Source organism: Emydura macquarii, unplaced genomic scaffold, assembly GCF_026122565.2.
Source record: "Emydura macquarii macquarii isolate MOO-44397 ecotype Brisbane River unplaced genomic scaffold, CSIRO-AGI_Emac_v2 contig_2636, whole genome shotgun sequence".
NCBI classification, from domain to species: Eukaryota; Metazoa; Chordata; order Testudines; family Chelidae; genus Emydura; species Emydura macquarii.
The window spans coordinates 6,955,853-6,972,127 of record NW_027132773.1 but is presented as its reverse complement, the minus strand read 5'-3'; the positions used below and the strand labels follow the sequence as shown (position 1 = coordinate 6,972,127).

Below are 16,275 nucleotides of genomic sequence, written 5' to 3'. Positions count from 1 at the left end.
TAGTGTAGACATAGCTCACGTCTGCTCACTGGTTCATTACCTTCTTTCTCAGACTTGAATCAAGCATCCAGGATTTCTTTGTTTGCTCCTTCATTTGCTCTTGGTCGTCTTGGCAAACAGCTGGATTGTCTGCCACTGTTTGTCTTCACCCTTTCTATAAACTAGAAGCAAAAACACAAACAGAAGAAATCGCTGGCCAGCAAAGTTAAAGACTATAAGTTTAACAGGAATAAAAGGAACCCCAACAATGATATTGATCCATTACTTACTAGAAATGGTACAACTGTCAATAATGCAGAATAGGCATAAGTATTCAGTAAATATTTCTGTTCTGTATTTGGGAAAAAGTCAGATGATATATTCATATCAGATGATGATGAAATACTTCTAACTCCAACAGTAGCTACTAAAGTTAGACATTTTTTTAAATCAGCAGGACTGGATAGCTTGCATCCAGGAGTTTACAAAGAGAGGGCTGAGGAACTTTCTGAACCATTAATGATGATTTTTAGTAAGTCTTGGAACACTGGGAAGGTTCTGGAGGACGGGGAAGAAATTCATGTTGTACCATTTTTTAAAAAGGGTAAATGGACTCACCAAATAATAATAATAGGCCTATCAGTTTGACATCAATTCAGGAGAAAATAATGGAATGGCTGATATGGGACTCAACTACTAAAGATTAAAGGAGGGTAGTTAAAGCCAATCAACATGGGAATATGGAAAATAGATCTTTTCAAACTATATTAATATTTTTGATGAAATTACAAGTTTAATTGATAAAGATAATTGTGTTCATGTAATATATTTAGATTTCTGTAAGGCATTTGACTTGGTCGTGCAAAAGGTTTTGATTAAGAAACCAGAACGATACAAAGTCAATATGGCACATATTAAATGGATTAAAAACTAGCTATCTAACAGATCTCAATAGTAATTGAAAATGAGAGCGGAGGTGTCATCACTGAGCTGGTATGTTTCTATAGAGTCCTGTAGGGATAGGTTCTTGGCCCTGCACTATTTTTAATAATTTTATCACTGACCTGGAAGGAAAAACAAAAATTTTACTGATAGTTTGTAGATGAGCCAAAGATTTGGGGAGTGGCACATAAGGAAGAGGATAAGTCACTGATACTAAGTGACCTGGATCCCTTAGGAAGCTGGGCTCAAGCAAACCATATGTGTTCAGTATGGCCAAATATAGGGTCATTCGTCTAAGAACAAAGAATGTAGGCTATACTTACAGGATGAGGGACTCAATCTGGGAAGGACTAGATTTGGACTGCAACTCTTTTGCAGCCTTGAGTGATGGAGCTGTTAGATGGCTGGACAATCTAGATATTGACTTGTGACATGTATGAAAGAAGAAAAGAGCCACAAGAATGATCAAAGGATTGGACAATGTACCTTTCCATGAGAGACTCAAGGAGCTCAGTCTATTTAGCTAACCAAAAAGAATGTGAAGGAGTGACTTGATCACAGGCTGTAAGTTCCTACAAGGAAAACATAAATTTGATGACAAAGGTGTAACAAGATCCAATGGCTGGAAGTTGAAGCTAGAAAAAGTCCTACTAGAAAAAAGGTAGAATTTTATAATCATTGGAACAATTTAACAAAAAATTGTAGTGGATTTTCCATCATTGGAAACTAAGTCAAGACTGAATGTTTTTCTAAAAGATATACTCTAGTTCAACCACAACCATTGGACTTAAAGCAGGAATTAATTCAGGGAAGTCCTGTGGGGGCTTGTGTCATTCAGAAAATCAAGCTAGATCAAAGGTCCCCAAACTCTGGGGATGCCCCCCCAGGAGCATATTGAGGAATGCTGGGCGTGTTGGGCTGGGGCCAGCCCCAGTGGGGCGGGTGGAGGAGTGCCATCCAGCCCCGCTCTGCTTTGGCTCCCGGCCCACTCACAGCTGCAGCTCCACTCGCAGGCCCAGCCTTGGCCCCTGACTCCACTCCTGGCCACAGCTCCAGCCTCGTGCCCCAGTCTCAGCCCCAGTTGTGCTCCCAGACTCACCCCAGTCATGATTCCGCCCAGCCTTGGGCCCTGGTTCTGCACCTGGCCACAGCCAGCCTCAAGCTCCACACCCAGCCCCAGCCGCAGTTCTGCTTCTGGCCCTGGTCTCGGCCCCTGGCTCCCAGTCCGGCTGCAGTCCCTGACCCAGCCTCAACCCCCACAATGGCCCCGGCTACAGGGGGAGAGTGGAGAGGGTAAATGGGGGCACCCGTTAAAATGTTGGGGACCACTGAGCTAGAATGATCACAATAGTCCCTTGTGGCTTTGGGATCTGTGACTCTACCTGAATAGCCCTTTGTCTTTTGGGTTGGAGTAAGTTCGCAAGCGGTCTGTGGGGCTGGATGTGGGTAGATTTTTACTGATGTTTGGCTGAAACCTAGGTAGGAGAGGATAAACTAAAATATATGCAAGGTTGTATGCTATGAAGTCATTGGTGTTGCCAGAAGAGCCCAGGCAAATGAAAAAATAAACATTAATTTCTCCCTGTCATAGAACATAACATCCTCCAAGAAATAAGTGTTGCTTTCTTTACTTGCTACAATGGAAATTTAAAGAGAGACAACCACATTGGTTTTTTTAATAAGCCATAATCAATCTGAACTTTTAAGAGTCAATAGATTTTTCCTTTAGCTTAAATTTTAATTTGCACCAACTGAGCTTTGTGTAGCATGGTGGTGTATTACTTCATAACAATAATTTGTAGAGGCTTTCTTGGAAGCAACTCAAACAATTTATACAAAGTAATATTCAAAACCATAGACTATAATAACATACAAAAAACTACATCAAAAGAACACTAAGGTTGAAAAGTCAAGCACTCAAAAATGGGGAAATGCCAGAATTAAGGTTGCCTATGCATTCTTTAATTCAGCCTCCCCTATATGTATGCATTGTGATTTAATCTTTAATTACATCATTACTACAGTTCTTGCACAGACACCTTCCCCATTCAGTACACAGGAAGGATGGTGCTCACTGAATGGGTGGCTATTCAGTATCTTTATATCCTAAGAATTCAGTGTGTGAGTCATGGTCTGGCTTACTGCACACATCCAACACTTGCACCAAATACAAATTTTAAATTTTCGTAATCCTTTTTTTATGGCACCAATTACCATGAGGTTTTCAAAAAGATTATTGAATTTATCTTCACAATATTCCTGCGAGGCAGAGAGTTATTGATTGTAATGTCCAGATTTTTTTAAAAACAAGCCAGAAAAAGAGAATTTATATTTGAGTCATTGTGAACTTTTAAATCTGTAGCCCAGTCCTGAGCTAATGGAATAACTGATAGCAGTAGTAGGCTGTTATCCTCCATTTAGACCAGTCATTAGCCAGAGATAGGGTACAGAGTTTGCAGTGGATTTTACAGGTATTGCTAAATAGCAAATGAATGTTAGGACTTGAGCATTCTAGGTTCTGGAGTGGAATATAGTGGTTACAGACCCTTAGGCTTAAGGGAGAAAAGCAACAGATCTCCTTTTGGCTCTGGCCCCCTTTTCTCTACTTTTTATCCACTGTCAGCCTACACCTGTTTCCATTCTGTTACTCATCCTTCTGCATTCTAGTAAGATGACTTTCTTCTTCTCCTCCTCCATGCTGTTTGACTGCTAGCATGAGAAGCACTGAAAGCAAAGGAGAGAGAGTCTCCTTCCTTTCAATTCTAGTGCTGGTGGCCCCCAGCAGATAGGAAGAGCAGTTGCAGGGAAAGTCCTGAAGCCTTGGGATGGAATATGAACAATGTAGTTGGCATGAAGGAGGTATGTGAGAGTGGAACATGCTCAGTGCACCAAGAATGTTTGGAATATCTAGCTGTCAAATTCTAAGAGGCCTCCACTGAGCATGTACAAATATCCATTTTTGAAAGATGATAAATAAGGCCGTATTTGGGTCAATTTTCATAGGAGAAGCAAAATGCATGACTCTGTGCACACCTTTAAGTCTCTAAAGCATGGAGGTGGTAGAATTTCTCACTCAAATGGTGGCAAGAATTTTTTTAACACTGGCAAAAAATACATTTTTCCCAAACTTTGTCCTCAGAAATTGCTGAATCATTTTTACAGAATGGTTAAACCTTGGTAAAGTTATAAGCAACTAAAACCAGTGTCTTATAATGTATTAGGCAAACTTAACTTTTGGAGTCCCTAGACAATAAATTATATATAAAATGTAAACTCAAATATGGGGATTGGGTTCTGGCTACTAAGAGATTGTGCCAACTATTTTGAAACTTGCTGAAGCTCTTGCCCTCGTAAAAGAAGGGCACATGCACTACAAAAGTGACATGACATCGTAGAAGAGAAAACATGAAATTATTCAGAATTAATTGTTTGTGAAACACCCCCAATACTTCAGTTTCATGTCAGCATTATGATTTAAAATATTTAAATATGGGACAAGCACAGATATTTTTATGGAATGGAGTTCATTGATGGATGTACCCTTGTAAAGAGGAATGAGAGAAAATGAACATTTGGTAGTTCAAGTTGTATGGTTTTTGTTTTTGTTTTTAAAGTGGGGAGGGTATTGTACCAATAACAAGGAGCAAAATCTGGTAGACATGGAGGAAATGGTGTAAAATTCCAATGAAGTGCTTTTTAAGATAAGCTTAAAAATAAAAATAACAAAAATCCTATAACCTTGTATCCAGAGAGGATAAGCAACAATGATAAAATGTTTGATCCATTATGTTGTCTCTGTGGAATCTTTTTGAAGGGTTTACAGTGACAATTTCAAAGCTGCTATTATGACATGAACAAAGAGGAATCTGTCAATACATTGATAAACTACTTCTGTACGACAGTCTTTATCTTTGCAAATTTCTGATTTTTTTTAATTGAAATGCTGTTCTAAAAACACTAATACAGATAATTATAAACACATACAATAGCTAATGAAACAAAGTACATATCAAAATAATACTGTCAGTGACATAAATGATTGCTATTTAAAGTAAAAACTCAGCTGCTTTTTGTAACGCTTTATTACGGTTTCTTACATTTTTAATACAACGTTTTCCCCCTCAGTCCTTTTTAGCTTGTTTGTTTTATTCATACACTGTAAGATTTGTATTCTAAAATATTAATTAGTCTCTACTATATACAATACTAGCTTTATGTATATAAATCCCTTTTTTTTTTTTTGGAATGCCATGCGTGCTTCTGTCTTTTTTTATCCTTACAATTTCCAGAAGATTATATGCCCTTTAAAAGTATAACTTAAATTTTCATGTTTCTTTTTAGTATACCTCCAGATAATCTTTCTATTCAAGAGTTTCAGAGAAATGAGAGTATTGATGTTGAGGTGAGGAGACTATAGAATGTTTTTGTATTACCATATATATATGAATCAACTAGGAATGTTCAAACTCATAAGTAACTGTTATAAATTAACAAATGGAGAAAACTGTGGTTGATATTGAATCTTATTGACTTGGCTGCAACTTCTTTTTTCATCAGTAAAAAAGGTCACAAAACCTTGAGTCTAGATTGTGGCTGGCTTTTGGGGTGGGAAGTCATGCACATGGAGTTCTTCGTTGGTATCAGCTGGGGTGCAAGACAACTACAAGGAGTGGGGAGGAAGTGGGACATGTCTCTGCCTCCCACACATTATCTGGCTCTGCATAGAGGGGAATGCATGTGGCATCCTCTTAAGGGGTAGCATAATCGCTGCACTCCTCCAGAATTCAAGGAAGCCTCCTAGAGTTTTCTCTGAGAAGGTACAGCTCCATCCAGCCCCATACTCAGAGTCATACTTTAATGGCACATTCTGTCCCATAATTGTTAAATAGAATTATTTCTGTATTCATAAATAGTCCTTATCAAATGTTTATGAAGGATCACATTGTGAATCCCTTACTCCCATTTGTGAACTGTTACCCACACATGTAACAGCTTACCATTTGAGAGTAACGGGTTCACAACTTAGGCTAAAGTGAATGCCTCATGTTGCACTTTCTTAAGAGTGAAGCAACACTCTTTATTAACCAAGAGATGATACACATTGAGTAGACATGATTATTTAAGCAGGGATTGTGTTCACCTGTATACAAAACAAACAAACAGGAAGATACAGTCTCTGCTCCAGGAACCTTAAATCTGAATGGACAGATGAAGCAATTCAGACACATACTGCCCTTGATGACCTCAGGCGGGTTATCAGACAGCACTTCAGTTTTAATGGGTATGTTACAGTACTTCGTAGAATTAACACTGGAAAAGCCTTGGAGAAGGAAGAGACATTTGAATGAAGAGAGACTGGTCACCTTTCACACCAGAGCTTGAACAGGCGTTCTAGGTTGAAGGGCAATGGTAATTAAGTCCTTTATCTTTAGAACTACAGCCAGGATATACAGAGCTCAGGATAAAAAAAAATGGAAGCAGGGTCCCCTATAGTGGCCTAGATCTAGTGTGCAGTTAATACAGATCTATTGATGGGCATGAGACCTAAAACTTTCCCCTGTTTAGACCACTGCGCAGATACAAAATTTGTATCTGCGTCCGATCCACAATCTGCAAACATGGTCCACAGACATAAAGTGGATAGCCGCAGATTTTCAGGGCTCTAGATATAAAATTTGGATCTGCATCCATCTGTGATCTGCAAATATATTCCGTGGATATAAAACGGATAGCTGGAGATTTGCACGGCTGTAGCCATGTGAGCTCCCCTCAAGATCAGGCCAAAAAAGAGAACCTTCTCTTATAAACACACGTCCTTCTACTCGTTCTTGTTAATACACTGTCTTAATCTTCTAGTTAAGATTGGGAGAGCAGGGGGGAAAGGATTGGTCCTGAAGATCAGATTGTCCCTTTCCAAAACTGTCTAAATTCAGTTTGAAGTAAACCTTTCAGCGAAGATTTTCAAAAATCAATGAAATATTTTGAGTGATCTGCAATTCAAAAGATCAGGTAGATGCCTAAAATATGAATTTAGCAGCCTAGGAATTTAAGCTCCTATTTTTGAAAATTTTGGCCATCCTGCATTAGCAATTTTACAATAATAATCATAGTAAATATAAAAGATGTTGCTTCTAAAGTTTCATTGAGCATGAACATTCATATTTTATTTGAACATTGTTTTGTTACATTTAATGAGTGCATCCTGCTTATAAGTTTCTGTATCTTGTTCAATTTCTTTAAGTGTATATAAGCCTTCTAAATCAGTGGTTCTCAACCTGGGGTTCATGTAGCCCTGGGGATACACAGAGATCTTCCAGGGGGTGCATCAACTTATCTAGATATTTGCCTAGTTTTACAACAGGTTACCTCAAAAGCACTAGCGAAGTCAGTACAAACTAAAATTTCATACAGACAATGACTTGTTTATACTGTTCTATGTACTGAATCAATAGTTCACAAACTGTAGGCGAGTTCATTTTAATGGGGTTGCAAGGGCCAACATTAGACTCACTGGGGCTGAGAGCAGAAAGCCCAAGCCCTGCTGTGTTGTACTGAAGCCAAAGCCCAAGTTTTTAAATGAGGTGAAACTTAGGGTACGCAAGACAAATCAGACTCCTGAAACGGGTACGGTAGCCTGGAAAGGTTGAGAACCACTGTTCTAAGTGTTAGTTATAATTTTAATCACTGAATTTTTCCCAGAAAACAAATTTAAATATATTTCATTTGTTTTAGGTGGTGCAGCTCATCAGCACAGAGATACTGCCATATGCTAATTTTATTCCCAAGGAATTTGTTGGTCAGATAATGACTATGCTTAATAAAGGCTCAATACATTCTCAGTCATCCTCATTTACGGGTATGTTACCTGAATGATAAACAAAATATATAAAACAGTGTAAAAATTCTGTGGAAGGCAAATTAAAAAGTGCATATTACAATACCCATTTTATCAAAGATTTTAAACTGTATGTATTACTTATTCACCAATATCATGAATAAGTTCCTAGCCCACAGAGGTGATCTCATATACTGTAATTTCTGAAACTATGGAATAACTTTCATCCTATGAACTATACATCGTATACGCTTTGCAACTTTCTGGTAATATTTCTGCACTTTGGGATAAATATTTTTTTTTGAGGATGCACTCTTGTCTCTTTGTACTTACCTAGCTTGTGAGTCTTTTTTTTTTTTGTACTTTCGTCCTCCACTTCCCACTCACTTTGGTCTCCAGCATGCCAGTTAAAATAGTACTGGTGGTAATTTCAGGCAATTGCAATGCATAAAGAAAATCCGGTTCTTTGAAATTAAGTGAACTTGATAAAACTAAGTAGTGTAACTAACTAGACATTGCTTTTAGATTAAAGCTATATAGCTATGTTAAAACACTAATTGAAAATATGCAGTTAACTTTCTGAATTTTATGTACTATCTAAAAAACGGCTGTTCAGCTATCTCTTTTCAGACTGTGTGCTTTACAGTATTTGTAAATATTATCATTTTAAATACTATAAATGTGATCAAGGCAGCTATTGAAATACAAAATATATAGTATGTTTACCATGCTTGTTGCACTATTAAAGACGATTTTACTTTGACAGAAGCAGAAATAGATATTCGAATGAGAGAAGAATTTTCTAAGATGTGCTTTGAAACACTGCTCCAGTTTTCATTCAGTAATAAAGTCACAACTCCTCAGGAAGGATACATCTCTAGAATGGCACTCTCTGTACTCTTGAAAAGATCACAGGATGTACTGCATCGCTACATAGAAGATGAAAGACTTAGTGGCAAATGTCCTCTTCCACGGTATGTACTGTATTTTAAAAAAATCACAAACTTGCCAATGTGATAGGAAAAGATGTATTTATAATTAAGAATATAATTTGACCCCCAAAAAATCTGTGTTCTTCTTCAAGTAGTGTCCCTATAAGTGCTCCACTCTAGGTGTGCTTGCGCCTCCTGCATGTCTGATTGGAGATTTTTCACAGCAGTCTCAGTTCGGCCAGCACATGCAGGTTACTCCACCTTATGCTTTGTGCCTTTGCTATTTAGCACTGCGTGGATCAACCATCCTTAGTTCCTTCTCAACCACCCAAGGTTGAGATGGAGCCTTAGTTATTTGTTCAAGTTGAGTTTTTTGCCTCAACTTTTGTAGTTAGTCATAGAATCACAGAAGATTGGGGTTGGAAGGGACCTCAGGAGATCATGTAGTCCATCCCCCTGCTCAAAGCAGGACCAACCCCAACTAAATCATCCCAGCCAGGGCTTTGTCAAGCCACAGCTTAAAAACCTCTAAGGATGGAGATTCCACCTCCTCCCTAGGTAACCCATTCCAGTGCTTCACCACTGGAAAACTTTTTCCTAATAATCAACCTAGATCTCCCCCAATACAACTTGAGACCATTGCTCCTGGTTCTGTCATCTACTGAAAGCAGTCTACTCCATCCTCCCTGGAAACCCCTTTCAGGTAGTTAAAGGCTGCTATCAAATCCCCCCCACATTCTTCTCTTCTGCAGACTAAAGAAACCTAGTTCCCTCAGCCTCTCCTCATAAATCAGTGTATTATAATAGTGTATTATAATAATTAACACTTTTTTTTTTACAAAAATATATTTTAAAAGGAATCTTATGTATATTAAAAACCCCTAACTTTTAGATAGTTCCCCCTCCCCCCTTTTCTGAGGGTATGCCAGATTCAAGTGTTGCATGTCATGCCAGGAGGCATTTCCAGTGAGTGACGGACACTCCTGCTGCATCTGTTGCCTTGGGAATCTCATATTTCCCAAAAGTGCAAATTCTTTCTGGCTCCAGATTTTAATGCTAGAAAGAACAGGGAGATAAAACTTTGACTCCTTATGATGGAGATCTCATTGTGTCTGGCTTCTGACCCAGGCCAAGAGCCCCTTCCCTCCTCCCCCGCCTTTGGCATGACGGTCTCTGAATAATTTGGCTGTGTCTTCTATCTCTGAGCTGCATTACTTGAGGGCATCTAAGAGGAATATCCAAGATTCCTCTCATAAGTCTTCCAAAGACTATGCCCCAAGTTCTCCAGATAGAGAATCAACCACAAAGAACTCAAAGTGGTCAGCTCCCCTGGATCCCATCGGTCTCTGACATGGTACCCAGATGCTGGTTCCTCAGGTACCCAGAGCACCGCCAAGCATAGAGACTTGAAAGTATTGGGCTCTGAGAGGCCATCGGTACTGACAGGAGGCAGCAGTGGTAAGAAGGTCTGACATAGTACCAAAAAAGACTGCTCTGGCTCCATCCAGATTCTTCCTGGAGCATTTGAAACTTGCAGTACTATCCACTCCTTTGGCTACTGTTACTTTAGCGCAAGCCATGGACACAGTACCACCAATGCTTTTGGTACCTTAAGAATTCTGGTTTCCCCAAGACCTCATGATGTCAGAGACTCCTAATTAACGTTTGCTCAGCTCTGATCTGTTCTTGGTGCCGAGAACTTTCACATCTCCGGATACCTGCCCATCACCAATGGTGGTACCTCACACTTCCTCAGTACTGAGAGCCTCCAGATGCCCAGACACCTGTCTGATACCAGTGGTGGTGCTTCAAGCTCCTTCTGCTGCCCCACCATTACCAAGTGACTCAGAGGAGGAGGATTCTGATGTAGACTTTGCCTCAGCCTCCCAAATATCTGGGCAAGGCTCTCCATGCCATCCCTCTGAAGACCCTTTTCCTGAGGTCCCTGAGGAGCCTGAGGTCACTTGTTACAGATGTCCACAGTTACCATCCTACTGGGGCAAGCACCCTTGGATTCCCCCATCCATGTATATGCACCACCCCTTCTTGCCCTTACCAGACTAGGACCCAGGAGCAGCTTATCACCGTCTATTCTCTAGAGCGTCAAGCTTTACCCTTTGTAAAGAAAGACAACCTCACCTCCCTTTCCAGGAGACTGGAGCCTCAAGCAGAGACTTTTGAGGAACAGGATGTCAGAGTTGACGAGGAGGTCTCCCCAACTGGAAATATCTCTTCTTCATCCCTGAATGAAGCTGGCATCCCACTTCTACCTACCCTGGTTGACTATTTTAAGCAGTTTCAGGATCTTGTCAGGACAGTCACAGATTCTTTACTGATCTTCCTTGAGGATATTGAAGAACCTCATCCTAAGCTGCTCAACATCCTCCACATTGTCTCCACTGCCCACATTGCCCTGCCAGTCAAGGAGGCATTTCCAGATCCTGCAAAGGTCATCTGGCATAATCCAGCCTTAATTCTTCCCATGTCCAAGAGGATGGACAAAAAAATAGTATGTTCCCTCTAATGAGTCAGAATTTTTATTTTCTCACTCATCTGCTAACTCCTTAATGGTTGAGTTGGTTAATGAAAGTGGACGGCAGAACCATACTAAATTAAAAATGATTAAAAATCTTAAGCATCTTAACCTCCTTGGTAGAAAATCTTTTGTCAGCTATTTTACAGTTTAGAATTGCCAGTTACCAGGTCTTAATGGCGAAGTATAACCACACAAACTACTAAGCTGAACTCCTTTATTAAACATCTTCTTGCAGAATACAGAGAGCAGTTCCAGGCAATTGTTACAGAAGGCCAACTCGTGAGGACATCTCTGTGGGCTTCTCTCGACACTGCTGCTCATTTGATTTCCAAGGCAGTAGTTATGAGGAGGGCCTCCTGCCTTCAGCTATCTGGATTCCCAAAAACAGTTTAGAATATGATACAAGACTTTCCTTTTGATAGTACTAAATTGTTTGCTGGCAATACGGATTAATCGCTGCACGCATTAAAAGATTTCTGGACCACTCTACGACCTCTAGAGATCTACACGCCTGCCCAAAAGAGAGAATTTAGTAGGTCCCAGACAGCAGAGATTCTCTCTCTCCCAGTTCCCGAGCTTGCAAGAGACCATATGAACTTCATCACAAGAGGCAGAGGTTCCATAGGAGGAAACCATCTACCTCCCAGCTTTCATCGTCACAACTTTCCTCCTCAAAGTATCAATTTTGAAAGGATGCTCAAAGTTGTGAAATTCCCATCTCCTTTCATACCAGCTGCAACCTTTCACCTGCCTTTCTCCCTTTGATAACTGCCTTTACCACTTCTGATGGACTTGGAAATCCATCACTATGGACAAGTGGGTTTTACAGATAATTTCCTCTTCCACCTGGCAATCCCCCTTCCCTGTCCCTCTTTCGGGACCTTTCCCATGAGAACCTGCTATGGCAGGAAATGGAATCCCTTCTACACCTAGGTGCTATAGAATCAGTTCCAACACAGCACTGAGGGAAGGGTTTTTCCTTAGGTATTTCCTGGTTTCAAAAAAGAGTAGCAGTTGAGAACCAGCCTAGATTAAAGACCACTCAACACCTTTGTGAAGGCTCAAGAATTCAGAATGGTGACACTTGCAGCGATAATCCTGTCACTGGATTTAAGGGATTGGTTCTTGACCATCGATCTTCACAATACGTATTTCTACATTGCAATCCACCCATCCCATAAATTATTCCCTTGCTTTACAGTAGGCCAGAACCAATCAACTGCACACATACAAAATGGGAAATGACCACCTAGGAAGGAGTATTGCGGAAAAGGACCTGAGAGTTATAGTGGATCAAAAGTTAAGTATGAGTCAACAATGTAACACTGTTGTAAAAAAGCAAACATTCTGGGATGTATCAGCAGGAGTGTTGTAAGCAAGATACAAGAAGTAATTCTTCCACTCTCCTCCATGCTAATAAGGCATCAACTGGAGTATTGTGTCCAGTTCTGGGAGCCGCATTTCAGGAAAGATTTGGATAAATCTTTGGAGAAAGTCCAGAGGAGAGCAACAAAAATGATTAAAGGTCTAGAAAGCATGATCTACGAGGAAAGATTGAAAAAAATTGTTTAGTCTGGAGAAGAGAAGATTGAGTTTTCAATCTTCATAACAGTTTTCAAGTACATAAAAGGTTGTTACAGGGACGAGGGAGAAAAATTGTTCTTCTTAATCTCTGAGGATAGGACAAGAAGCCATGGATTTAAATTTCAGCAAGAGAGGTTTAGGCTAGATATTAGGAAAAACTTCCTGTCACAGTAGTTAAGTTCTGGAACAACTTGCCAAGGGGAGGTTGTGGCATCTCCATCATTAGAGGTTTTTAAAAATAGGTTAGACAAACACCTGTTAGGAATGGACTAATTTTCCATAGTCCTGTCTTGAGTGCAAGGGACTGGAATAGATAACCTATTGAGGTCCTTCCCAGTCCTACACTTCTATGATTTTCAGTACAGGGTGCTCCGTTTTGGCCTGTCATCTGTCTTGAGGGTCTTTTTAAAGGTCGTGTCAGTAGTTGAGACTAACCTCTGCAGGAATGCAATTTTAGTGTCACCTTACCTAGACGATTGGCTTCTCAAAGGATACTCCTTGGAAATGACTTTACAGGCAACATATGATGTCATAAAACTCTTCCTCAATCTGCACCTGCAAGTGAGTATTCATATGTCCACCTTGATCCCTGTGCAAAAGCTGGAATTCATAGGGGCTCATCTTGATTCAATAGTAGCAAGAGCTGTCCTTCCAACGTACAGGTTATGTCCCCATCCAACGTAGTCAATAGGCATCCCTCAGGTCAGAAACTGTCTCGAGCTACTGGGACATAAAGTAGCTGGGCAAAGCAAACAAATGGAACACTTGATGTTCTCTGTGCCTCTCCTTATAATCATTTCTGACAGGCTTGATTGACATGTTGTTTTGCTTGCTTTTGCTAGTATCTTTTTGTCAGAATTCTCCAGAGTGCATATCACTTGCAACATTTGTTTCTAACATTCCTGTCTTGGGTGATCAACAATTACCTCATTACTTGCCCTTTTGTAACATAGTTTATAATGTACTCAATCTCATGATGAACAACTGCCTCATTGCCAGTGTCCATGCCACTTTGCAACATTGTCTCTAATGTACCCAGAAGGTACCCAATCTCATGGTCAACAATTACCTCACCATTGTTTTCCCTGCCAATTTCAGTTTTAAGTGACCTACAGCTTTCATCTAATGATGAGTTATTCAAAATGGAGGCCAGGGATACAAGATGGAGTCAGGGGACTTCAAAATGGGGGTTTCTCTCGTAGCAAGAGCAGTCAGATATGCTTGTGTCCAGTTTCTGCCACTAATCAGAGGCAAATACATAAAGGTCATGACTGATGGCACATCATGCATGTTTTATATAAACCAGGAAGGGGGATCAAAATCCCCCTCCCCTGTGTTGAGCATATAAAGCTTTGGAATTGGCATATACGCAATCAGATTGTTATCACAGAATACCTTCCAGGTGTTCAGAAGCAGGCAATTCTCTTGATACCACGAGTGGGAGCTAGATTCCATCATACTTCACCACATAGTCTGACAATGAGACACTCTTGAGATAGACTTTTTCATCACAGCGATAAACCGGAAATGCACCCAGTTTTGCTCCAGAGCCAGTTTAGGTCACTGATTCTGGAGGATGCCTTTCACCTCCAGTGGTTGCCAGGTCTTCTGTATGCATTCCCCCTGACTCCTCTGATATCCAGAATACTACTCAAAATAAGAAGGGACAAGGCCAGAGTTGACAAACATGGTTTCCTTACCTGATACAGCTGACTGTATACTCCCCGATCATTCTCCACGCTACTCCTCATCTCCTCTCTTAGGAGAGCGGGAAGATCCTTCACCCCAGTCTTAGATTCCTTCATCTCAAGGTATGACTGGTCGATGATTCATAGGTATACAAACATGTTCACGGCAAGTAAAAAGGGGGTTACTACACAGCAGTAAACAATCTACACACTGCACTTACAAAAATGGAAAAGATTTGTCCACTGGTGCAATCTCAAACATGTTGCACTAACAACCTTATCACTGCTAAACATACTGGACTACATTCTAGAGCTGCAGACCCCTCGGCATTATCGCTGAGCTCCATTCAAGTTCATCTGGCAGCAATCACCATCTTCTATCCTTCTATAGAAAATTACTCTGTATTTGCTCACCCAATAACAAAGAGGTTCTTCAAAGGCCTGGGCAACCTTTTTCTGCCAGTTACATGCCCTACTTCAGTTCAGGACCTCAGTTTGGTTCTTAAATGCCTTACAAGACCACCGTTTGAACCTATGGCTGCTTGCTCACTCCTCCATTTATCAGTGAAATTGGCATTTCTGTTTGCCATCACGTCGGCTCAATGAGTGGGGGAAATGAGCGTTTTTATGGCATATCCCCCATTCATAATATTTTTCAGAGACATGGTTACATTATGACCACACTCCAAGTTTTTGCCAAAAGTATCTTCTCATTTCTGTATTAATTATTGCTCCACACCCTTGATGTCAGGAGAGCCCTAGCCTTCTACCTTGATAGAACTAAACCTTTAAGGAAGACTTCCAGATTGTTTGTCTTGATTGAAGACAAAACAAAAGGAGCTGCAATCTTTAAACAGAGGCTGCTCTCTAAGTGGATAACTGAAGGTATTAGTAACTGCTACCAATCTTGTAATCTTGAAGCACCCGCTGACATACAAACTCAGTCTACATAAGAATGGCCATACTGAGCCAGACCAATGGTCCATCTAGCTCAGTATCCTCTTTTTTGATAGTGGCCAATGCCAGGAGCTTCAGAAGGAATAAACAGAACAGGTGATCATCAAATGATCCTTCCCATTGCCCATTCCCAGCTTCTGGCAAACAGCTGAGATCTATTTCCACCTCCACAGCCTTTCTTAAGACTATTCCTATTATTGAAATATGTAAAGCTTCAACTTGGGCTTCTATGCATACATTCGCTGAATGCTATACTATAATTCATTACTCTGTTTCTGATACTGTGTTTGGCTCAACTGTACTTTCTTCCATACTGGACTAGACTCCAAAGCCTAGTCCTCCTTCAAGGGGAACTGCTTGGTAGTCACTTAGCGGGGAGCACCCATAGGGATACTACTACTCGAAGAAGAAACGATTACTTGCCCTGTGCAGTAACTGCAGTTCTTCAAGGTGTATGTCCCTGTTAGTGCTCCACTACCCATCCTCCTTCTGTTCTGCTTCAGAATTCCCTGCCATGGGGCTTCACTGTAGAGAAGGAACTGACGATGGTTAGCCAGCACAGTGTTGTATAGCAACGCCACGGAGCACAAAGTGAAGTAACAAGAATGCTTGGGCCAAACGGACACTGCTATGAAAAATCTCCTATAGAAGTTGCAGGGAGTGCAAATATTCCTAGAGTGGTGCACCCATCAAGAGACACATCTCGAAGAACTGCAATTATTGCATAGGATGAGTGATCATTTCTTGTGGAAAAATCTGTAAGGCAGGGAGTTTCAGATCAAACGTCGATGCCAAATTTGGGAAGGCTATTGATTGGAAGGG

General features: G+C 40.5%; 1 protein-coding gene across 3 annotated transcripts in view; it reads left to right on the top strand.

The window, feature by feature from the left end:
• Positions 1-16,275, top strand: part of MON2 (MON2 homolog, regulator of endosome-to-Golgi trafficking) — a 155,248-nt gene that overhangs the window by 123,991 nt on the left and 14,982 nt on the right. For all 3 annotated transcript variants that reach the window (XM_067564122.1, XM_067564121.1, XM_067564123.1), the window contains 3 exons: positions 5,263-5,323; positions 7,654-7,777; positions 8,523-8,730. In XM_067564122.1, the coding sequence (XP_067420223.1) occupies positions 5,263-5,323; positions 7,654-7,777; positions 8,523-8,730 (393 nt within the window). The remainder of the gene's footprint in view (positions 1-5,262; positions 5,324-7,653; positions 7,778-8,522; positions 8,731-16,275) is intronic.